The sequence below is a fragment of the Talpa europaea genome (genome assembly GCF_964194135.1).
Source record: "Talpa europaea genome assembly, chromosome: 10".
Lineage (NCBI taxonomy): Eukaryota > Metazoa > Chordata > Mammalia > Eulipotyphla > Talpidae > Talpa > Talpa europaea.
Window position 1 is genome coordinate 19,064,118 of NC_140077.1, and position 24,611 is coordinate 19,088,728.

At 45.5% G+C, this 24,611-nt stretch overlaps 1 protein-coding gene across 2 annotated transcripts in view; it reads right to left on the bottom strand.

The window, feature by feature from the left end:
- The window catches only part of SUFU (SUFU negative regulator of hedgehog signaling), a gene marked incomplete at both ends in the record, with an annotated part of 96,165 nt that extends 72,093 nt beyond the window's left edge, over nt 1–24,072 (bottom strand). For both annotated transcript variants that reach the window (XM_084244989.1, XM_084244988.1), the window contains 2 exons: nt 19,085–19,219; nt 23,891–24,072. In XM_084244989.1, coding sequence (XP_084101115.1) covers nt 19,085–19,219; nt 23,891–24,072 — 317 coding nt within the window. The remainder of the gene's footprint in view (nt 1–19,084; nt 19,220–23,890) is intronic.
- Between the last annotated feature and the right edge of the window lie 539 nt (nt 24,073–24,611).

A 24,611-nucleotide genomic window follows, 5' to 3' on the forward strand; every position in this document is an offset into this window, starting at 1 on the left:
CAAAATCTGTCCATCTTCCAGTTGCTTGTCAGCAAAGATCAGTCTTTGCCAATCAGAAGGAATTCTTTCCTTATCCTGAATCTTGGTCTTTACATTTACTTTTTAAAAAAAAAAATATTTATTTATGCATACAAGAACTGGAGTGTAGGCCAGAGGTGTGGGAGGTAAGAGGATACACCAGAGACAGAGTGGGGAGCAGAACAGGTGGATCTACTGAAATACACTGCTGAGGGGAGCAGTGGGCAAGACAGGAGAGGTCTGCAGTGCCATGTGGGTTAGCTCCCTAGCCGGGGATCGAACTCATTTTGCAGTGACTGGCAATAGCTTGATAGCGCTGATAGCTTGATAGCGCAGGGCCTCCCTGGCCACCAGGGAGGCCCACTGGTCTTTACATTTTCTATTATATCCAAGGGGTCAGCCTTGAGAATGATGGTCTTCCCCAAAAAGGCTTTCACAAAAATCTGCATCTTGGCAGCAGTTTCATCACAGATTAGAACGTGTCACAGCATTTAATTCTCCAGCCACGCTATTACTCAGTCATTGTTATCTTCATTTAACTCACATCATGAAAAAGACACTTGAGAGAGTTTAAGTAATATTCCATAAGTCACACAGCAAGCAAGTAATGGAGCTTAGACAAAAGGTCTGCATGATTTCACTCCCTATTTTCTTAGTGCTATGTGACCTCAGGGAAGATATACAACTTTTCTGTGCCTCAGTTTCCTCATCTATAAAATGTGGACAATATGATTTCATAGTTGTTGTGAGAACTAAATGTTTAGAAGCTAAAAAGCAAGAAATAAATAATTAGAAACTACTGGTACACTGTAAGCATTAAAGCATACTCCAAAACAAAGGAGCCAGTCACAAAAGGTCACATAGTGTATGACTCCATTTATATGATGTAGTAAATAATATCATTTGTAACATGTAAGTTATATTTGTATTATATAAAATGTTCAGATTAGGCAAATCTATAGGGACAGAAAGTAGACTGGTGACTGCCTAAGGCTGGCAGACTGAGGACAAAGGCAGAATCACTGCTAATGGGTGTGGGAGTTCTTGTTGAGGTGATGAAAAAGTTCTAAGATTAAATTATGGTGATGGTTACATAACTCCATGAATACACTAAAACCCACTAAACTATACATGTTAAAAGGGTGAACTAATTATTTATCTAAAGATAAATTTTATCTTTTGGTACATTAATTATCAAAAGGGATATTTATAAAAATTGAGAGGGGGAAAAAACCTCACAGATGTAAGAGAAAAAAAAAATCACAAATTATACATATAGAAATAGATATACTATATCCCCCTCAACCATATGACAAGATGTTCAACTCACTATGGTAAGAGAAATGCAACTGAAATACAAATTGCAGGAACAATAAGATACCATTTTTACTATCAGAAGAGTAAAAAATCAAAAGTATGACTATGGGCCTCCCCAGTGGCGCAGCGGTTGAGCACTGGGTTGCAAAGCTGCCCGCAGCCTCTGCAGTGCCGGGTCAATCCCCGGCTGCTCCCCGGCCACCACCAGAGGAGGGTCCCATATGGCGCTCAGACCTCTCCTGCCGCCCGCTGCTCCCCTCAGCAGTGTACTTCGGTCCTTCTGCCTGCTCTGCTCCCCGCTCTGGTTCTGGTGAATTCTCTCACCCTCCCGCGCTTCTGACTGTACGGAGTGCTTGCATAAATAAATAAATAAATCTTTAGGGGGGAAAAAAAACACAAAAGTATGACTATGGCAAGACTATGGGGAAACAGACACGTTCATACACTGCTGGTAGTAAACAAATTATCATAAGCTTCTTGGAGGGAAAGTTACATCTATGTTTACCTTTGGCCCAGCAATCCCACTTCTAAGAATTGGTAATGATAAAATACTAATGGAAACAACTCAAATACCCATCCATAGGAATGTGTTTCAAAGTCAGCCATACAGTTTTTAAAGAAAGAATGAAGGGCACCTAGGAGTTAAAAGCTCCGCGCTATCACCCCACCGCCTGAGTTCTGAGTTCAATCCCCAAACAGGGAGCTAACCCACATATGGCTCAGCAGACCTCTCCTATCTCGCTCGCTGCTCCCCTTAGCACTGCATTTCAGTGAATCTGCCTGCTCTGCTCCCCACTCTGTCTCTGGTGAATCCTCTCACCCACCTCACCTCTGGCCTATACCCCAGCTCTTCTACGCAAAATAAATAAATAAATAAATGTGTTAAAAAAAGAATGAAGGGCAAAGAGCTCTACAAATTGATATGGATGCTGTTAAGCAGAAAAGTACTATAGTATGCTACCTTTTCAAGAAGAAAGAGGGAAAATAGGAAAATATATGTATAGCTGTCATTTGTGTAAAAAGCAACACCTATAGGTGGGTAGGTGAGATAGAGGTGGAAAGAACTACAGGGTGTGGGGCCATCTCTGAAAATACCTTTTTTGTATGGTTCTCATTTTAGGGTTAACACTAATACTATCACCTACTTTAAAAAATAGAATCAACGAGGATGGAATAAAGTGCTAATATATAATACAAACAAAAATGAATGAACCTAACTGTATTTCCTAAGTGAACACTGAAGAGGGGAAGAAGAGAAATGACTGGAATATGTTTTGTAGCATTGTGTTGTTCACATATCCTCAGGATAAAGACCAAAAAAATCCAGGAAACAAATATTAAACTCAAGTCAGTAGGCTTATTTTTTGTAGTGGAATAGGTTAGTCATTCTGAAATTACCTTATATGTAAATGTATCACGAATAATGGTAGTTAGGTGTCTCTCACTGTCAGAGATGTTAAAAATTGGTAAATATGTATCAAATTAGAAATAAGTTTTTTTAAAAGATTATTTATTTATGCATACAAGAGCTGGGATACAGGCCAGAGGTGGGGGGGGCGTGTGAGAGGATTCACCAGAGACAGAGTGGGGAACAGAACAGGCAGACTGACTGAAATACACTGCTGAGAGGAGCAGTGGGCGAGGCAGGAGAGGTCTGCTTCGCCATGTGGGTTGCTTTCTGGTCAGCCGGGGATCGAACTTGTGCTGCAGAGACTGTGGATTGCTTCATAGTGCAATGCTTAACCTCTTGCGGCACCACCAGGGAGGCCCGAAATATGTTTTTTTAGAAAAGGAAGATTTGAATGAATCTGATCAGTATGGTTTTAGAATTGGAGGTATCAGTCTGAACTCATAGATTTTAACAGAGATGGATATAGAATAAAGGTGTGTGTGTGTTTCCTAGCTATCTACTGAGGAGTGACACCCCCAGAGCAATGATACAACCTAGCACCCAGATCTCACTTTCTAAATACCATCCTTGGTTAAAATAAACCATACCTCACTAGAGAAATGGCTGATTCCAGGTTTGGGAGAGTATAGAATAAGCCTAGAACTTTTTATTGTGCCAAAAAGTAAGACGTGCTCAAAGAATGATAGGAACATGCAAAAGTGGAGAGAAGCCAAAGAGAAGGGCTCCCACTGGCCAAATCTAGGACAAACTGAGCATCAAAAAAAATGATAATAACATTTACAACTTATTAATTAAAATAAGGATCTACGAATTCACAGACTGTAATGGACCTAGTAACATCAGTTCTGTAGATTTCAGACTTGCCAGCCTCTAAAACTGCATGAGCCAAAGGTATGTATGAATGACATGGATACAGGAGATATATATATATACATACACACACACAGACATATAGCTATAGGAGGTAGGGAGAGGAGGGGAAAGAGAGAAAGATCCAATGGAATATCTCTATATCTTATTGTTTCTGCTTCTCTGGAGAACCCTGACTAATAGACTGATATCAGTAAGTGAATAAATAAATAAATAAATAAATGTGGAAAAGAAAAGACTCTTCTTTCAAATACAATCTCAATAAACGTGATCACAAAATTAGAATTCGCCATTTGGCAATGATCATAACAGTCTGGCAACAATCATCAATGATTATCACATGATTCAGCGATTCCAATTTCTGTGCATATACATGAAAGAAATGAAAACAGGCACTTTAAACAGCTATTTGTATGTCTGAGTTCAGCATTATTCACAATACCAAAAGGTAAAAGCAATCCATATGTTCATCAATGGAAAAAAGGAGTGGGGCCAAAAAACACAAATGTCTTATCAATGTATGAATGGATAAATAAAAAGTGGCATATACATACACTGGAAAAGTATAAAGTCTTAAAAAGGGAAGAAATTCTGATATACCCCAGTTCTTCTATGCAAAAATAAATCTTAAAAAAAAACTGCACTGTGACAGCTACTGTAATAACTTTATTGCATTTTCTTTGTCTTTTTCACAGATACATTTTTCTCATACATTTTTACATTTTGTGTATATTGACAAATATTTTAGATTTTTTTTTTTTAATTTATGCAAACAAGAACTGGGGTGTAGGCCAGAGGCACAAGGGGTGAGAGGATGCACCAGAGACAGAGTGGGGGCAGAACAGGCGGATCAACCGACATACACTGCTGAGGGGAGCAGCAGGCGAGACAGGAGTGGTCCACTGTGCTATGTGGGTCACCTCCCTGGCGGGGCTGAAAGTCCTGGTGGGCCATTGCAGTGGTAGCGCTGAGACTCAACCTCTAAGCCACCAGGAAGGCCCCAGTTCTTCTTTGTATTTTCTAAATTTCCTATTGTTCATAATCTCCAGTCTAGACCCCTTCCTTTGCTTTGTGCTTGTAAGTAGCAGTCCCTGCTCATCATTTTCCCCATCCTTCACAAGCTGCCAGGGCCTTCCAGTTTTGCCCAATCTCCTGACCTTGGATTCCTCCCAGACCCTTCAAACCTCACTCAAGATTCTTCTGACTGCCATCATTTTTTGACAATCATTACAACAGAATTCAGTAAACTATTTGTGAAGCAAACATTTGTGAAGATGTTTTTATTTCAAACAATTCACAATGACTGACACTTCAGAACCTGTTTTAAAATGGTGTTTGGTGATTATACTATACTATACCAGGCAGTAAAACTGTAAAATTCTTTTGAAATATTTATATGGGGATATTCTGACATAGTTAAGATTTTTTTTTAACTTCTGTTTATATTAAACTCCCCTAGTGGAGGCCTGGAGAACTTCTTTCCTCTAATTCCAACCACCAACCCAAAAAAGTCAGTTTCAGGGGGATTTCAGGCCAGCCTGGGACTCTATAGCAATTTTGGGCTAAGGAACAGCCTGGTGATTGAGTTTCTTGGCAACACCATGACAGTTCCACTCTTGGTTTTGGTTTAAAGCAAACCAATACAAAGATCTTTAGAAAAACTTAAAAAACGGCCTCCCTGGTGGCGCAAGGGGTTAAGCACAGCACTGTGAAACTATCTGTAGCCTCTGCAGCATTAGTTTGATCCCCAGCCAGCCAGGGAACTATCCACATGGCACAGCAGACCTCTCCTGTCTCACCCACTGCTCTCCTCTGCAGTGTATTTCAGTCAGTCTGCCTGTTCTGTTTTCCGCTGCCTCTGGTGAATCCTTACACACACACACACACACACACACACAAACACACACCAACCTGCACCTCTAGCCTGTACCCCAGTTCTTGTATGCATAAATAAATCTTGAAAAAAAAAAAGAGAAAAATTTAAATAGACAGGCTTTTAGACACTTAATGGCAGGAAGTTCACAGTTTGATTGGCAAGGTGAAGGGCAGTCGACACACAGGTGCAGGTTGGGGGCTTCTAATAGAGACCTAAGAACCAGGAAATTCTGCCAAAGGGCCTTTGGTCTACCCACTTATCCTCAAGGACTCTGGAAAATTAGCCATCCCAAGAAGATTGAGACACCTGAAAGAGGCTAACTGGAAGAAATAAATCTTTGCAGCATTTCAGTTTCCCAAGGACAAGGACTATACCTTTTGTGTGTTCTGTACATGGGTACATTGTGTCATAGCTGAGCAAATACTAAATGGTACTAATATTCCCACTGCCATGCAAAGAGATAATCAGGCTGAGATAGTCAATGATAAACAAGATACGAGTATTAAAAAGCAATGAGCCTGGGGCCTCCCTGGTGGCACAAGGGTTAAAGACACAGCTTTATCAAGCTATTGCTAGCCACTGCAGCAGTTCAATCCCTGATCCCTGGCCAGCCAGGGAGCTGACTCACATGGCGTAGCAGACCTCTCCTGTCTTGCCTGTTGCTCCCCTCAGCAGTGTATTTCAGTAGATCTGCCTGTTCTGCCCCCCACTCTCTCTGGCGAATCCTCTCACCCCCCACACCTCTGGCTTACACCCCAGTTCTTGTATGCATAAATAAATCAACCTTTTTTTTTTTTTTTAAAAAAAAGCAATAAGCCTTCCTCTCAGTCACCATCACAGTCAAACTCATCTTAATCACATTTACTTTGAGCCATTTTATGTTGTTTCCTCTTTAGGGACATAAAAACATCATTCAAGTCTGTTCTCCTGCCTTTACACTTGTGCTGAGATACCACTCCTGCTTCCCATCACATCATCCCTTTGCCTCTCTCATCAAAGTTTGACTGTCACATTATTGTCTTCAAACTCTCCAGTCTCATCTTGCTCCATTGTCCTCCTCTTTTACCAAGCTCCAGACATACTGGCCTTCTTTCTGGTCCTTGAATACCTCAAGGTCCTTCCCACCCCAGGGACTTTGCACTAGGTATTTCCACTACCTACAGTCTTCACATGATTGGGTTACCTGAGCAGTGAACAACTCCAGAAAGCACAGATTGTGGAGAAATATGAAATTGTTGTTCAAATGTTATATCTTTAGGGAAGCCATCACTACCAATTAAAGCACCCTCTCTACCCACCCTACTTCTACCTGAGTACTTTCCAGGATATCATCCTGGCTTTATTTTCAACATGGCATCTGTACTATCTAAAATTATATGTATTTTCACATGTTTCTCCTTTAAGTAGGATGCATGAGAACAGAAACCTTGCCTGTCATGATCCCAAGGCAACTTCAGCATCAAGGGAGCACCAGACACTTAGGTAATGTGCAATAAAACACAGAAATTATTGAGGGATTATCATGTACAAAGCACTGTGAAGTTGCTGGGGGTACTCCCCCACCCCAATAAATAAAAGTTCAAAGAAACATCAATATATAAAACACATACACAGGAAAGAACAACAATAAATAAGGTAAATAAGTAAAATACATTAGATGTGATAAGTGCTTTAAAGAAGAATTAGGTGGCAGAGGGGGTGTGGAGGAAGAAGAAAAGAAATTAGGCAGGAAAAGAAGATGGTGCATCATGGAGGGGATACGATTCCCATTTTAAATAAGGGGTCAGGCAAGGCTTCACTGAGAGGTGATTACTTGAGGAAAGACCTAAGGAAACAAGGGAGTAAGGCATGGAGCTGTCTGAGGGTAGATCTTTCTCGGCATGAGGACAGCAAATGCTAAGGCCCTGAGGTACGCCTGGCACGCTGAAGGAAGAAGAGGATTAAAATTAGTTCCCACTCTGTGGGAAGCACAGAGTGAAGGAGGAGGAGGGCAGCAGGAGAGAGGTGGATTGAAGAATCTTGGCAGCTGGGCCTTTGGTTTCTACTCAATTGAGGGAGACAGGAAGTCACTGGATGGCTCTGAGCAGAGAAGTATGCACAAGATGCTGTGGACACTGCTCCTTCCCAGCCAGGGAACCTGCATGAACTAAGGGATCCACATCAGTAAGGTTTCTTAAGCGCTCCAACCCCAAAGGCTCCCTGCTCAATTACTGTCTTCCTTCTGGGCCTTTTCTATGTGCAATACTCCTGCGTACAAAACGAAAAATTGCCACACTCGCTCCAGGAGGGCAGGAATTCAGCCTATCTGCAACCAAATATATCGGAAAAGCTAAAGCAGAAGGGATTAAGGCAAGCTATGGTGTCTTAGTCAGTTTTCGCTACATTTTTCCTTTAACCAACCAAGCTTTTCCAAAGGATTTAAGGAGTCAAATCCTTGACAGGCAAACAGTGCAGTCAGTCAACCTGACCCTCTGGGACTGGACATTTGGGCCAGGTCCCATTCTCTAGCAGTCTCCCCTCCCCACTGGCATGGCTCCTGAGCTCCTGGCCTCATGTTGAAAGGCCTGAGATCAGAGTAAAGGAAACAGGAGGTCAGAAGGAAGGCTCCAAGTGCCCCCCAGGCATCATGTGGAGGCCAGCACTGTAAAATTAAAAACATCTTGATAGGTCTTCTCATGGCAGGCAATGGTGGTTCTAGGAATGAGAACGCAAGAACATGGGAGAGAGTGGGAAAGAAAGGGATCTTTGAAAAGGGCTCTCTTTTATTACTAACATGCTAGTAAAGGGACTAGAATCCAATGAATTACAGCTCTCTGAGAAGTTACCATGAACTCATATTCTCACTGACCAATGGGCAATGGGCCTACTCTAAGATATAGGCCTGGCCATGTTTCTGAACCTCAGGACTCCTGCTCACAAGCCTGCACTAGGCCTCAGAAATGGACTTCAGAAGAGGAGGCAGGGAGGTTCTGAGTGATAAGTAAAGGCCCCAAAGCTGTATTAGGCCCACCTCCTCACAATGTTTTCCAGTTCAATGGTGCTTCAGCCAAAAAGACTGCATCTCCATGAAGACCGGGAGTATGCTATTCATTACTCTACACCTCAAGCCAACAAATGCATCCCAACATTCTCTGTAAGGAATGAATGGTTAGGCCTCCAACCAAATGAGAGGCCAGTGATCAGCACTGGCTGCAAACCAGCTGACAGACCCAGAAGCAGGGAGGTATGGCAGGCCACCGTTTTTCCCAGATCCGCTGAGCACATCTTGCTGTAAATATACACGATTATGACCTTATTGAGCTCTTATATGTGACAGAAAGTCTCACATGCCCTAAATGGCAGCCCATTCGTTTCAGGCAAATTTCCTGAAAAGGATCTCACTCATTTCTGGCAACTGTGCTTAAACCTGTGCAGTTTTACACAAAGGCCCCGCGGTGGGGAAAGGAGGGCCTCTGTAAACCCAGTCTCAGTTCTTGGTATCCACACACCCAAGAAAGGAGGAAATAAAAAGGCTTGTGGGGGCCTCCCTGGCGGCGCAAGGGGTTAAGATGCAACCTATGAGGCAATCCGCAGCCAGTGCAGCATGAGTTTGATCCCCAACCAGGGAGCTACCCACATGGCACAGCAGAATTCTCCTGACTCGCCCACTGCTCCCTTCAGCAGTGTATTTCAGTTGATCCACCTGTTCTGTTCCCCACTGTCTCTGGTGAATCCTCTCACCCCCCACACTTCTGTACCCCAGTTCTTGTATGCATAAATAAATCTTTTTTAAAAAGGGAGGACATTCAAAGAGTTTTTAAAAAAAAAAAGCTTGGGCCTCCCTGGTGGTGCAGCGGTTGAGCGCTGGGCTGCGAAGCTGCCTGTGGCCTCTGCAGCACCAGTTCGATCCCCGGCTGCCGGTGAGGGTCCCACATGGTGCGCAGACCACTCCTGCTGCCTGCTGCTCCCCTCAGCAGTGTATTTCGTCAGTCTGTCTGTTCTGTTCCCCCCTCTGGCTCTGGTGAATTCTCTCACCCTCCCACACTTCTGACTGTACCCAGTACTTGTATAAATAAATAAATAAATCTTTAAAAAAAAAAAAAAAAGGCTTGTGGTATTCATTTCCAGGTGGCACTGATCAATAAGTCTTGAGCCTTCCTTCTAAGTGGAAGACAACAAAACCTGGGGTCACCACCATCAGGCATGGTGATTTGAATTTAACAGCTCTAGGTAGTCACTGAGAGCTCTAGGTAGTCACTGAGATTGCTGCCCTTCAATTCTATGAGAAGTCATGCAGCAAGAAAATAAAAAATATACTTAGAGCAACATGGCAATGGATAGGAGTCATCTTCCCAAGCAAATACGATTTTTCAGAATCCAGAAGCCCTAGCAGCAGTGAGACCATTGTATTCAGAAAACGGCATTAGCCAGGTAATGAGGAAGCCTTGGAAGATGTTTAGAACCGACCTGAGGGTATTCACATAACAGAAGCTCTATACACACCGCCCACAGCATGATTCACAACTGTTTACAGAAATCATCATGAGAAAGTAATAGAATCCCAAACAAATGGTGATAGAATTAGCCACAAAAAAATCAGGCAAAGCCAAAAGCTGCCCCTAGCTCCAATCTTCACTATCTTCTTCCTTTCCAGATTTATCATCTCATAACAAGCAAATGTTGGATTTTGCAAGGGCAGGAGTCAGGTATGACTTCTCATTATGCCCCTACCCCTACCTAATCATATCATCATCTTCAATGTTCTGCCTATAGTGGGATTCAATACGTTTTTACTAGTGGGGTGTGAGGTGCAGCCCCATGCTCTGTGTCAAAGAACTCGGCAAGCAGTCAGCAAGCTGCAAAGGCATGTACAGGGGTGAGGAGACCATTTTTTAGGGCTCAGATCACAGAAGACAAGATCACTCCACACATGTCTTAGGACATTATAACTTAGCCACTGAAACAGAAAACACAGCTGAGTGGAATACCTCAGAGGCAGAATGGAAGAATGAATTTAAGTCAAAGGTCAAAGCCCCAAGTCAAAATCTCTGAATCAGAATGCTGGGTTAGGGAGAACCAGAATACAGGAGGTGTGAGGACCAGCATTTAATAAAGAAAAGGCTATTGCATGGAAGTTGGGAGCCTAGAAGGGTGGGCTAAGCATAAAAGAGTTCTGGGACTGAGAGACAGATTGTATCAAATCCACGCAAGCTTCTGAGTCCCACCTCTCTGCAGGAAAAGAAAATCCCTAATGCTAACCAGTGTGGCACCACTCAGGTCTGGAAGTCACTCCCCAGTTAAACAGGCATCTTCATTTTTTTTTTTTTAAGATTTATTTATTTATACAAGCACTGGGGTTCAGGCCAGAGTTGCGAGAGAATTCTCTGGTGAGAGAATTCACCAGAGACAGAGCAGGGAGCAGAACAGGCAGAAAGACCGAAAACACTGCTGAGGAGAGCAGCAGGCGAGACAGAAGAGGTCTGCCGCACCACGTGGGTATCTCCCTGGCTGGCTGGGCATCAAACCCGCACTGCAGAGCCTGTGGACAGCTTCACAGTGCTGCGCTCAACCTACTGTGCCACAGGGGAGGCCTAGGCATCTCCATTTTTTAAAGTGAGTTTGATTAGGTCAGCTTGAGGAATCTCTTCCCTTTACTGAGGGACTCGCAAAGTTGGAGAATTTGGAATAACTACCCTATGAAGGAAGAGATAATCCATGCTACAAATGAAAAGCTTTATAAAGAATGAAGCCCCAAACTTCACAAACCTACTAAGAAGCCCATAATACCTAGGTTTTTCTGTGGTTTTTAAAAAAGGAATTCTCCACATTTCAGAATTCAGAGATCTGGGGCCTGAAATCCAGCCTAGAGTAGTGGCTGCTGGCTCTTACTCCTGCCATGGGCCAAGATCAAAGCATCCAACTCTTCTGAGGTCATCCAGATCCCCTTGCTTTAGCAGAGAGCACCATTTCACACAGTCATCCTGAAAGTAAACACATCCGAGAGAAGAGGTAGAGGGACCAGAGCTTCAGGGAGGCCCGTCCTCCAATGATCCTACAGAGCACTTCCTCAGCCTGCGGAGCACCCCAAGTGGGTGGCTTAGAGAAGCACTCCAGTTGTCATCATCAGAACTTTAGGAAGAAAGCAAAGGAGGACCAAGCAGAGGAGTGATCAATCTCCCAGAACAGGTGTGTTTCAGCAAAGGCAGGATTTCCAATGGAAACCCCAGAGCATGAAACAGCATGTTAAAAAGTACCTACAGATCAAGAGGGAAAATTAGCATTTCCCAACTGCAGGACCAAGGCCACATAAAACAACAAGTGAAAAAGTTAATATGTATCTAGTATTTTAATAAATAACTCATTTGGATGCAGAGCTTAGCTAAGAGGAACACAAAGAGAAAAAGAGGTTCCCCACCAATCCTGTAGAGGCAGCTACAGAAAGGCGTCAGCAGCAGCTCCACCCCCAAGAGGGCAAGAACAGCTCCAAACTCCACTGGACATAACTGCCAAGAAGGCAGTATCTGCAGGACAGAGTTAAGCTGACACTAGGCAGTAGAGGTGAGGTATGGGCTCTACCCAACGTCGCTTCTAGCCTTCAGGCCGACACCAAAGGTTGTCTTTGCAAGCAGCCCAACATGTACTATCAGTGACCTGAACCACGAAAGCCCCACCATGGAAGTCTACTGCTCACGAATGCACTCTGCAGCTAGCCAGTCCCTCACACCTTGGTTAGGCTCCCTGTTGCTTCAGTCCAGTCAAAATTGTTGGCCATACAAGGGGAGGCCAGAAATCCTGAGGTAGAGAGAGGTGCTTAAGCCACTACTTCCCCAGCCCCAGAAAACCTCACTTTCAGTCTACTGTTGCCAGGGCACAACGGGAAGGGCCAGAGCTGCAGGTTTCCAACAAGCATTTAGCAGCTGAGACTCAGTTGTCTCACACCTCCCAGTTCAGGGGAAGAGCAACAAGACAGTCTCTGCCACAGGAGTCAGCTGAGGGTAACCTTAGGGTTCCCAGAAAAGCACTTCATTTTCCCCCATGACTGCCCCGAGCAGGAACTTGTTCTACCTCTCCACTTCAGAAACAGTCTTTTAATAACCTTTTAATCCAAACAAGTGCTTTCTTGTCCTATTTGCTCTAGTGAATGTCAAAAGGATAAGAACTTGGATAGAACTGGCCATCCAGGGTTCATCCCCTCAGCTTGCTCTTCACCCTTTTTAGGGCTACCAAGGTGGGGGCTGCCGCATGCCCCTGAAGCAAGAAAACAAGCAGGGAACCCCTGGCTTCTGCTTGCCCTGCCAAGCTGTGAGGAGAAGGACAGCTCTTAATGGAAGGAAGCTCACAGTAGGCATTTAATAAATGGTTGACTGATTCAAATAGAAAAGCAATAGAGAGTCAAACTGATTCAAACAGAAAAACACAGTGACTAAGAACATAAGCTTTGGGGTCACTAGACCTAATTTACCATCTATAAAATAAGTTCTCCAAATAAGTTTCTATATCTACAAGAAAGAGATAGTAAGAATTCCTGTATCACAGAATTACTATAAGGCTAACATAAAATGATAATTTTATAGAAAGAACTTAGTACTAGCCTAGAATATAGTAAGAAAAAGAAAAGTTCGTTTACATTATTACCTTAAAGATAATTTATACCCCATACATTCCATTCCCCCCAGTCATGACAGAGACTATATAACAGCGGGGAAGTTAGGGAACTCTCTGATACTGCCAATTACTTGCTGTATGGCTGCCACAGGCCACTGTACTTTCCCCAACTGTGCGATTAAGGGAGATAAACAAAATCAGTGTTTCCTATTTGCCTGCAAGAATAAGGAATACTATATCACTATATCACACTTTTTTTAAAGTTTCCCTTATTTTTTTTGGGGGGGGGGAGTTTCCTTTTTAATTCTCTCTCTTTTTTTTTAAAGATTTATTTATTTATTCATACAAACACGGTACAGTCAGAAGCGTGGGAGGGTGAGAGAATTCACCAGAGCCAGAGCGGGGAGCAGAGCAGGCAAAAGGACCGAAGTACACTGCTGAGGGGAGCAGCGGGCGGCAGGAGAGGTCTGCGCGCCATGTGGGACCCTCCTCCGGTGGCCGGGGAGCAGCTGGGGATCAAACCAGTGCTACGGGGCCTCCCCAGTGGCGCAGCGGTAGAGCGCTGGGTTGCGAAGCTGCCCGCAGCCTCTGCAGCACCGGTTCGATCCCCGGCTGCTCCCCGGCCACCAGAGGAGGGTCCCACATGGCGCGCAGACCTCTCCTGCCGCCCGCTGCTCCCCTCAGCAGTGTACTTCAGTCCTTCTGCCTGCTCTGCTCCCCGCTCTGGCTCTGGTGAATTCTCTCACCCTCCCATGCTTCTGACTGTACCCAGTGCTTGTATAAATAAATACATGTTTAAAAAATAATAAATAAAAAAAATAAAACGGGCCTTCTTTAAAAAAAAAAAAAAAAAACAGTGCTACGTAGGCTGCGGGCAGCTTTGCAACCCAGCGCTCAACCGCTGCGCCACCGGGGAGGCCCTTAATTCTCTTTTAATTTTTCTAATCATGTCCAGGGTCAGGTTCTACTTTGGTGTTAGCTTATCTTTTTAACACCTCTTTCATACCTAGTCTCCTGCAAAAAGAGAAAAATATATTTACATATATACATATACACATATAAATGTATATGTATATATATACATATATAAAAATATATTTACATCAATTTTCAAAGGTAAATTAATTTAAAGAGGACATAAAGTATATAATCAGGTGTCAAAAATTATGAAGGCAGCACTAGAAGTTCGGGAAACACTGGGCTAGTAGATTTTTATAGCTCCTCTTACTCCTAAAAGGGAATGTTGGTGTCTACGAGTGTCAGGCTGCAGAGCTCACCCCAGTCCCTTCCTATGAGTTCCTCTTAAATTCTAATCTTGTCCCTGGAGCTTCTTCCCATCCAGCAGCCTAACTAAAGGTCACTCCCTCTACTCTGCTCCCAGAGCATGTTCTCCATCCAAGGATTGTCGCATTTAATGCTCAGTATTATAGCCATCTCTTCACATTTATCTCTCTTCTAGAACATGAACTCCTTGAGCCAGGAATTATGTCTTGGCATTTTATCCCCCACACATCTATTATGATAGATGTAGGCATTTAATAAATGGTTGACTGTGTCTGGTACAAAATAGTTGCTTGATAAAACATATACTGAATAAAAGGATTGATGTAATTAATCAGACAAAAGACAGTAGAAGAACATTGCCAGAGATTAATCTTTCGTTATTCCAAGTTAGTATCTCTTAGCATTTAAGCTGGATAGCAGAAAGCTCACCTTTCTTTCTTTCTTTCTTTTTTTTAATAGAGGCATGCTTTATTTATTTATTTATTTGTTTGTTTGTTTGTTCATACATGCACTGGGTACAGTCAGAAGCGCGGGAGGGTGAGAGAATTCACCAGAGCCAGAGCAGGGAGCAGAGCAGGCAGAAGGACTGAAGTACACTGCTGAGGGGAGCAGCGGGCGGCAGCAGAGGTCTGCGCGCCATGTGGGACCCTCCTCCGGTGGCCGGGGAGCAGCCGGGGATCGAACCGGCGCTGCAGAGGCTGCAGGCAGCTTCGCAACCCAGCGCTCAACCGCTGCGCCACCGGGGAGGCCCCAGAAAGCTCACCTTTCTGACCTTAGCTTCAAGCACTAAATTAAATGAGAATTCATGAACCTGAGTGTTTTTTTTTAAATAAATAATTTTTTTTTAAGATTTTTTTTTTTTTTTTTTTTAATACAAGCACTGGGTACAGTCAGAAGCATGGGAGGGTGAGAGAATTCACCAGAGCCAGAGCAGGGAGCAGAACAGGCAGAAGGACTGAGGTACACTGCTGAGGGGAGCAGCGGGCGGCAGGAGAGGTCTGCGCGCCATGTGGGACCCTCGCTAGGCAGCCGGGGATCAAACCGGCGCTGCAGAAGCTGCAGGCAGCTTCGCAGCCCAGCACTCAACCGCTGTGCCACTGGGGAGGCCCTAAATAAATAATTTTTTAAGGGCCTCTCCGGTGGCGCAGCGGTTGAGCGTTGGGTTGCGAAGTTGCCCACAGCCTCTGTGGAGCCAGTTCGATCCCCGGCTGCTCCCCGGCCACCGGAGGAGGGTCCCACATGGCGCGCAGACCTCTGTTGCCGCCCGCTGCTCCCCTCAGCAGTGTACTTCAGTCCTTCTGCCTGCTCTGCTCCCTGCTCTGACTCTGGTGAATTCTCTCACCCTCCCGTGCTTCTGACTGTACCCAGTGCTTGTATAAATAAATAAATAAATAAACAAACAAATAAATAAAACATGCCTCTATTAAAAAAAAAAAAACCCAAAAATAATAATTTTTTAAATTAAAGTAACATCGGTTTACAACACGACACGTTTCAGAAATATAGGGTCCCACCTATTCAGATGGATATATACCAAACCCACCACCTTTTCCTTTTTCTTCTCTACCCTCCCCCTCCTTCTCTTGTAGCCTCAGTTTTACAGTGTGGATCTGCTTTAAAAAGAATCTGTGGGGGGCCTCCCCGGTGGCGCAGCGGTTGAGCGCTGGGTTTGGAAGCTGCCCGCGGCCTCTGCAGCGCCGGTTCAATCCCCGGCTGCTCCCCAGCCACCGGGGGAGGGTCCCACATGGTGCGTAGACCTCTCCTGCCGCCTGCTGCTCCCCTCAGCAGTGTACTTTGGTCCTTCTGCCTGCTCTGCTCCCCGCTCTGGCTCTGGTGAATTCTCTCACCCTCCCGCTCTTCTGACTGTACCCAGTGCATGTATAAACAAAACAAACAAACAAATAAATAAATAAATAAAAACATGCCAAAAAAAAAAAATTAAAAAAAAAAAAAAAAAAGAATCTGTGGGACCTCCCCAGTGGCACAGCGGTTGAGCGCTGGGTTGCGAAGCTGCCCGCAGCCTCTGCAGCGCCGGTTCGATCCCCGGCTGCTCCCCGGCCACTGGAGGAGGGTCCCACATGGCACGCAGACCTCTCCTGCTGCCTGCTGCTCCCCTCAGCAGTGTACCTTGGTCCTTCTGCCTGCTCTCCTCCCCGCTCTGGCTCTGGTGAATTCTCTCACCCTCCCACACTTCTGACTGTACCCAGTGCTTATATAAATAAATAAATAAATCTTTAAAAAAGAATCTATGAATCTTTTTTTTAAAGAGAGCTCATCGGGCCTCCCCGGTGGTGCAGCGATTGAGCGCTGGGTTGTGAAGCTGCCCGCAGCCTCTGCAGCGCTGGTTTGATCCCCGGCTGCTCCCCAGCCACCGGAGGAGCGTCCCGCATGGCGCGCAGACCTCTCCTGCCGCCCGCTGCTCCGTTCAGCAGTGTACTTCGGTCCTTCTGCCTGCTCTGCTCCCCGCTCTGGCTCTGGTGAATTCTCTCACCCTCCCGCGCTTCTGACTATACCCAGTGCTTGAATGAATGAATGAATGAATGAATGAATAAATAAATCTTTAAAAAAAAAGAGAGCTCACCACATGAACTATCTGGAAAAACAGACTTTTCTTCAAGAAATTTAATAAGATCAAGAAGAAATCAGTCACACCAGCAGAAGGCCAATTATAAAAGTACTTTTGACTTATGCAACATAGACCAGAACTGGGAAATATACATGAACATTCCTTCCATGTCCTTCTAGTGACAGAATATAATACTAGAAAACACTGGCTCCAGGGGTGAGGTGGAAGCCCAAACGGAGATCTCACTATTGTCATAAATGACATGTGAATTTCAAAATGCTTTATCATATAGAAATAACAAACATTTGAGAGGTTAATAACACACATGAATAGCAGCACTATTAAACTAGGAAAAACAGTAAGAAAGGCCCTCTTCCAAATTCTGTGGCTGCTCCTTTTGAAACATGGGGTTTTCACAATTATGTTCCTCATGTCATTTTAGGCCTTGGACCCATATTCGATGAGCAGGTAGACTATAAGTCACATAGGATATGGTGTTCTTTTAACTGGACTAAATCTTTCAACAAAACAGAACAGGCTAGCTACATTAAATAATTCTGCAGGTTCCTAACTAAAAATATAAAGTCTAACATAGTCCCTTTACTCCCCACATCTGTTTGCTATTTTCTATCTCCATTATTAATACTGAAATGCAGGGTTTCCATTCAGGCAAGATTAATTCTCTGTTTCCAAAGCCTTATGCTGACATTGCAATAGATTCATTTGGAAGGCTGTAAAGGCAGGCCCAGACATTGTTTCTGCCACATGATCAGTGAGAGAAAAGATGAGGCTTGGCCTCTCAATTTAACAAGACAGAAGAGGAAGTTGAGTTGGGCCTGTGATCAGAGAGGTGATATAGCCCAGTGATTAGGAGCTCAGACTTTAGGACTCAGGCAGCTCAATTCAATCCCAGCTTTTTTTATAATCTAGATGTGTAAATTTAGGCATCTCATCCCTCAAAGGACTCAGTTTACTCCTCTATAAAATGGAGATAACAAAGAATCTGGCAAAATTCTACAGCATTTGACACAATAATGTGGAAGATTGTAATAAATAAAACAAAGCCCAAAGAAAAAGATTATGGGAGAGTCCCTGGTGGCCTAGGGGTTAAGTCTCAGCACTGCCACCATAACAGCCCACTGTGGGCCCGCCTGAGTTTACTCCCTGGCCAAGCTAACCCACATGGCACAGCAGACCTCTCCTGTTTTGCCCGCTGCTCCCCTCAGTAGTGTACTTCAGCTAAACCGCCTGTTCTGCTCTTCACTCTGTCTCTTGTGAATCCTCTCACCCCCCTCTCCCACCTTTGGCCTACACCCCAGCTCTTGTATGTATAAATAAATAAATCTTTAAAAAAAATGTATCAGATAATCTGAACACAGATAACTCAGTAAAAAGGAAGTGGGTAACAGGACTAGAGAGACAGGAGACAGATATATTTATGAAAAAGCAAGTAGAGTAAAATATTAATGGTAGACTGCAGGTGGTGGGTATGAATGTTCCCTGCCAAATTCATTCAACTTTGCTTTATTTTTTTTTAAAGATTTATTTATTTATTTATACAAGCACTGGGTACAGTCAGAAGCGCTGGAGGGTGAGAGAATTCACCAGAGCCAGAGCAGGGAACAGAACAAGCAGACTGACGATACACTGCTGAGGGGAGCAGCAGACAGCAGGAGAGGTCTGCACGCCATGTGGGACCTTCGCCCGGTGGCCAGGGATCGAACCGGCGCTACAGAGGCTGCGGGCAGCCTTGTAACCCAGCGCTCAACCGCTGCGCCACCAGGGAGGCCCTCAACTTTGCTTTATGCTTAAAACTTTTCATGATAAGCCATAGGGGGAAAAAAAAGCATTAGACTTAGAGGCATCGACCCAAGTTCTCGGTCATAGCTATGGAGTTCAAATACCAAAGCAAGCTTGGAAAAACCTAAAGGTTTTAGAATTCTTGCTCATCATCTGACACTTTTCTATATCAGATGGGCAGTACTTGGGCAATGGCCTGGAACATCTCAACACAAGAAGATACGGGCAGAGGGCAGAAAATCAGAGGTTCCACCTGAGCAGTACCAACATCTCAGGACTATGGTATTTATCATCCCTCTCAGAAAAATCTCAGAAATAAGTTACAAGGCTAAGGAAGAGGCAAACGGCACACACTCACTCATGGACTCTGTTGTCACCATAGAGATCACTCAGACCGAAGCTGATGTAGTGCCAGTGCTCGGGGATGTTGGCAGAAGGGCTCCCCAAATTCCTGTACATGCTAACATAGTCCAAAGGGTCTGGACCGCCCAACCTGCAAGACAAAACACAGGAATGTCAGTGTAAGTTTGAAAACAGACCATGTCAAACTAAGGGGGACTGCCCTACAAATCTAAAGGCCCCATCCTGGGGCAATCTGACCTAAGACAAAGAAAGGCCATGCCTCTCTGGGATAAGACCACAAGATGGATAGCTACAGCCTGCCCTGTTCCACAAGCACAAGAGACTCCCTTCTCCTATCCCCAGTAGGCAGGGCCTCTTAGAAATAAAGGAGATTGGCTGGTAGTCCATTTTGGTAGGGATTATCTCTCTTCAACAGTGCCTGTAAACATGCCAAGCTTCAAGGCAAGAGGTGCATAGACAATCAACTGGTCTCTGTTGAAAGACCATCCTGAGCATCCCCAATGGGTATTGTTCCTGGAATCAGAGGCTCAACTCACTCCTGCCTCTTAGACAGCTAATTCCTGAAAGACCACATTGTGCCCTATGTTAATTACAGTTTGTTCTAAACAAACCCAATGTCTTCAGACCTCAGTCTGAACTCCATAGACCAAAGCTGGTCTTTTATCAAGCAAGTAACAAAGGCCAAACGTAGGCTAGCTCAGCTCTGCAGAGAGAACAGCAGCAAGAGCAAGCTAAGTCCTGTGAGCACCTGCATCTGGAAGATGATCCCAGGACACAGCTGCCTTCAAGGCAAAGATGGAACATTAAATGATTTGGGGTCTCTGAAGACCACATTACACTTCCCCCATAATTCTAAGAGAAAGGTCATTGAGGAAGAGATTCAATCATTACCTCACTGTAAGGATTTAATTCAGTAAGGGTTCCTTTAATAGAACAATTAGTGCTTTTTTAAAAAAAAGATTTATTTATTTTTATACAAGAACCGGGGTACAGGCCAGATGTGCGGGAGGGTTAGAGGATTCACCCGAGACAGAGTGGGGAACAGAACAGACAGACCAACCGAAATACACTGCTAAAGGGAGCAGCGGGCGAGACGGGAGAAGTCTGCCCTGCCATGCGGGTATCTCCACAGCCGGCGGGGATCGAACCGGCACTGCAGAGGCTGCAGAAAGCTTCACAGCGCTGCACTCAATCACCTGCGCCACCGGGGTGGCCCATAATCAGTGCTTTAAAAAAAGAAAATTGGGCCTCCCCTGTGGGGCAGCGGTTGAGCGCTGGGTTGCGAAGTGGCCCGCAGCCTCTGTAGCGCTGGTTCGATCCCCAGCCACTGGGCGAGGGTCCCACATGGCACGCAGACCTCTCCTGCCACCCACTGCCCTCAGAAGTGTACTTCGTCAGCCTGCCTGTTCTGCTCCCTGCTCTGGCTCTGGTGAATTCTCTCACCCTCCCATGCTTCTGACTGTACCCAGTGCTTGTATAAATAAATAAATAAATCTTTAAAAAGAAAAAAAAGAAAATCCTGCTTTTCTTCAGAATGGATAGGGAAATTTGGTAGAATTGAAAAACACCTAAATGGAAGTCATCAGTGGAAGGAAACTTAGTTAGCCCACAAACACTGCATTTGAGCCACCTTGGACATCTGAGATTCTTCTACAGACTGCAAAAACTTTATCTGCCTCTGGGACACTGATGGAATGAACTTTGCAACTGGGATCAGTATGCTGGCCATATAATAACCAAATAAAACACACATTACATGTGATCCCAGCTAGCATGTCAATACAATGCAATTTGAACACTATTTGAAACCAGTAGTTCTAGTTTCATCTTCTCTTGCCAGGATATTATTTGCCTTTGTAGAAATTCTTATTCTCTGCTAGGAAATGCTAAGTTATTTATAGAACTTGTAAGAAAGTCACTACAAATAACTTAGAATCTCAACTAAGTGGATTAGGAAAAGGAATAAATCTCCATGTCTTTCCTTAACTCAGATTTCACCAAATCATTTAACTAATTCCACAACTAGTTGGATTTAGAAAAGTTTGTCAGGGGGGTGGAGGAAAGAAAAGGGTAGCGATGCCTGGAAGGACCCCCCACTAGAGCTGCAGAAACCTGGAACATATGGGAGTGACTATAGGCTGTTGCAAATTCCCAGTTCTGCCCCTCCTTCATCCTAGGTCCATCTGGTTCCATGTGGCAAAACTACATCCACCATTCCTGCCACACCACCACAGTCATCTTTCTGGCCAAGTCTCCTGGGAGGTGTTATATCAAGGAGGGAGGCTTTACCTTAAAATTCCAACTGCAGGGAATGATCAAGAGTCAGAAAAAATTAACCTCATTCCCAACCACAGAGAGAATCTACTACTCAGCCACTGAGCATTACTGCTCAAGAGACCTGATGGGAAGCAGATGAGTATGTAGAAAATAATCACAGTCTGCACTCAGAAAAAGATGTTGAGCATCTCTCAACTTAATTCCTTGAACATCTGACTTCACTCTGCAGGGCAGTAGCAGGACTGGTGTGGCCCCAGGGCACAGGCTCTGTCTCTCTGCTTCTGCTCCCAGCTCACTAAAGTCTGTAAGGGATATGAATTAATTAATTTCAAGATCTTAATTAAGCAAACCCCTCCAAATCTTAGAAAGAACCAGCATTTCTAATTTCACAAAGTTCTATAAAATCTTCTATTTTCATCACTACATGCATAACCCTGAAGATAACTTCTGCTTGGTTAACAAGCTTACAGCAGGAAAAAGGCAAACCAAGCTCAGTTCTTTGCCTATGCATCAATACCTGTTACACACAACCTCACTGTTCTTGACCACAAACAGTTGCCTAAGTCTGTGTAGCATTTTTTCTTCACATTCAACAAACAGACCTGAACAAACAGCATGGAAGGAACAGGCCCACTCTCTCATGACATATTCAATAGAGTCCATCACAATACATATTTAAATATAGATGTGCAAGTAGAATGGGTGATGGAGTTATCAAGAGCTGCTTTTCATTCAGGAACTCTCTTCAAAAACTTGGAACCACAGGGGCTCCCGGGTGGCACCGAGGTTAAAGTCTCAGCGCTATCAACCTATCTCAAGCCACTGTGGCATGAATGAGTTTGATCCTGCCAGAGAGAAACCCACATGGCGCAGCAGACCTCTCCTGTCTCGCCCGCTGCTCCCCTCAGCAGTGTATTTCAGTAGATTTGGTGAAGCCTCTCACTCCCCGCACCTCTGGTCTACATCTCACTTCTATATTTATAAATAAAATAAAAATAAATCTTTAAATAAAATAAAAATTTCAAGCATAGCAATTTGCCTACCAGAAAGAACTGTACTCCTCCTGCCTCCCAAACAGTGGCAGGGTGTTCCCATAATACTCCCTAAGGAGCAGGTGGCTCATCCCCAGGTCTTCCATAGGGTCAGCTCCTTATATCCTCCCACTGACACAGGGAGCTGACCTCACCCCACACAGCCCAGCTTCTGCCTTTTCCAGAGTAAGTAAGAGATTGTCATGGAGGAGAAAGATAGAGTCCTAAAGGGAGGTAAACAGCAAAAGATATCCTCTCTATTCACCTCCCTCTATGGGTCTACCTACCCCTTTGGCCTCACCCAGAGCAGCTTCCTGAAACACTCTTCCAGGACTCCTGAAGAGGACCATCTAATACAGTGCCTGCATGAATGTGGTCTGGACAGATTTAACCAATGCCTCAACTTTTGGTCCAGAAAACACCATGAAAAAAGGCTCTTTTCCAGAGTCCCCATGACAGCTGTTTTGCCCATAGGCTACAAGAAGAGACAGGTTACAAACAGGACTGGGAAAGTAGAAGAGACCATCCCAACCCCAAGGGCAGACCATCTATAAATAGGTCTGATCCGTACCAGAGCTACTTAAGTAAGCTACTTGCTCTCAGCTTCCCTGAGAAACTGCTGCCGAGAACCTGAAGTTTGTGAGAGGGCAGCTCTGCACATCTTCTCGCCTTCCAGTGCAATACCAGGTCTTCGTCATTTACTGCGGCCCCACCATCCCTTCAATCCTGAGCCAGACCATCGATCTCCCTGTCCCTGCTCTGTGCTAATCAATGTCATAAAGCAAAGCAGCTGCAGCGCCAGAGGAAGCTTTGCACGGAGAAAGAAAACTGTGCAGAGTAAGCAGAAAGTTTATCGGGAAGAGCTGCTCCGCCAAACTTCAAACCACAGGCAATGCACCGATGTCTGCGCTCATTGGGAAGGTATCAAAAGGCGATCTCCTCACCTCCTCACAAGCACAAAACTCCCAACTTGCTCCCTTCCTAACCCCCAGAACCCGGGTACACAGACCCGCCCCTACCCTATGCAGTCTCGTGCCCTGTAAGCTCCTCCAGCCGCGCTGCTCCAAAGCCCTTTCACATGCTCCCCAGGCCCCGCCTCGCCTCCCCACCCCACATCACACCCCCTCCCCGGCTTCCCCTCGCCCACTAATGACCCCCTGCAGGCGTCCCCTCCTTCCTTTCACCACGTTTACAGTTCCCTCACTGCCAGAGTCCCCCCTCGTGCTCCAACACCCCCTCCAATTCACTCTTCTCCCAATCCCAGTTAACCCTTCATCCTCTCCTCCCTCGCCAGCCCTTCGCTACCCACAGGCTCCGTTAACCCCTTTGTCCCCGTTCCTAACTGGAGCCCTAAGTCCTGGCCTCCCAGCAGGAAGCCCCTTCCCAGTGCCTTAGCCGTTCCCCAGCTCTTCCTCCCCCACAAATGACTTCGCTCCCGGCGCTTTCACCCTCCCCGCCCGCCCCTGTCCGGCTCCCCGCGGCCCAGGGCGTACCAGTACTTGACGATAGCGGTAACCTGGAGCGGGTTCGGCTGGTCGGGGTACAGGCGCCGGCACTCCCCGTAGATGGCGTGCAGTCCCGGGGGGAAGAGAGAGGCGAAGGCCGGAGGGGCAGCAGGGCCGGGGGCCGGGGGCGCGGCGGGGCCGGGGGCGCAACTAGGCCGCAGCTCCGCCATCGGGGCGCGTAGGGCACGGGGGGGACCGGGGAGGGCCGGCGAGGGGGTAAGCACTGACGCGCCAGCGGCCGACTCTGTGGGTGCGACTCCGGGACACGGCGGGGGCTGCAGCGAGGTCTAGGCTCCGCGCCTGCGCACGGCGCGCAGTCCGCCCAGGCCGTCGCCGCCGCAGAGACGGCCAGAGGGTGCCTCGGAGGCCGCGGGGCGCTCAGTGGGGCGGGGCGCCGGCGCGCCCTCTCCCAGCGTTGATTGGATAATGGGTATGGCAGTCATAGGTAGCAGAGGCGTGACTTGATCGTAGGTCCCGCCTCCCCTTCGAGTTTAGGAGGCTCTTGGTCTCCCCCTAGTGTTAGGAGGAACACAGATTTAAATAGAGATGTTGCCGCCTGAGGTGCTAGGGTCCCGCGAAAGCCCTGGGAAAAGCGCGAACAAAGGGCTTATCATAGTTCCGCTGACAGTGTACTTAAACACAGTCTGACAGTGGGTCGATTCATTTGTGCTGGTGGCATTAATTTTAATCGATTATAAATCTTAATGTT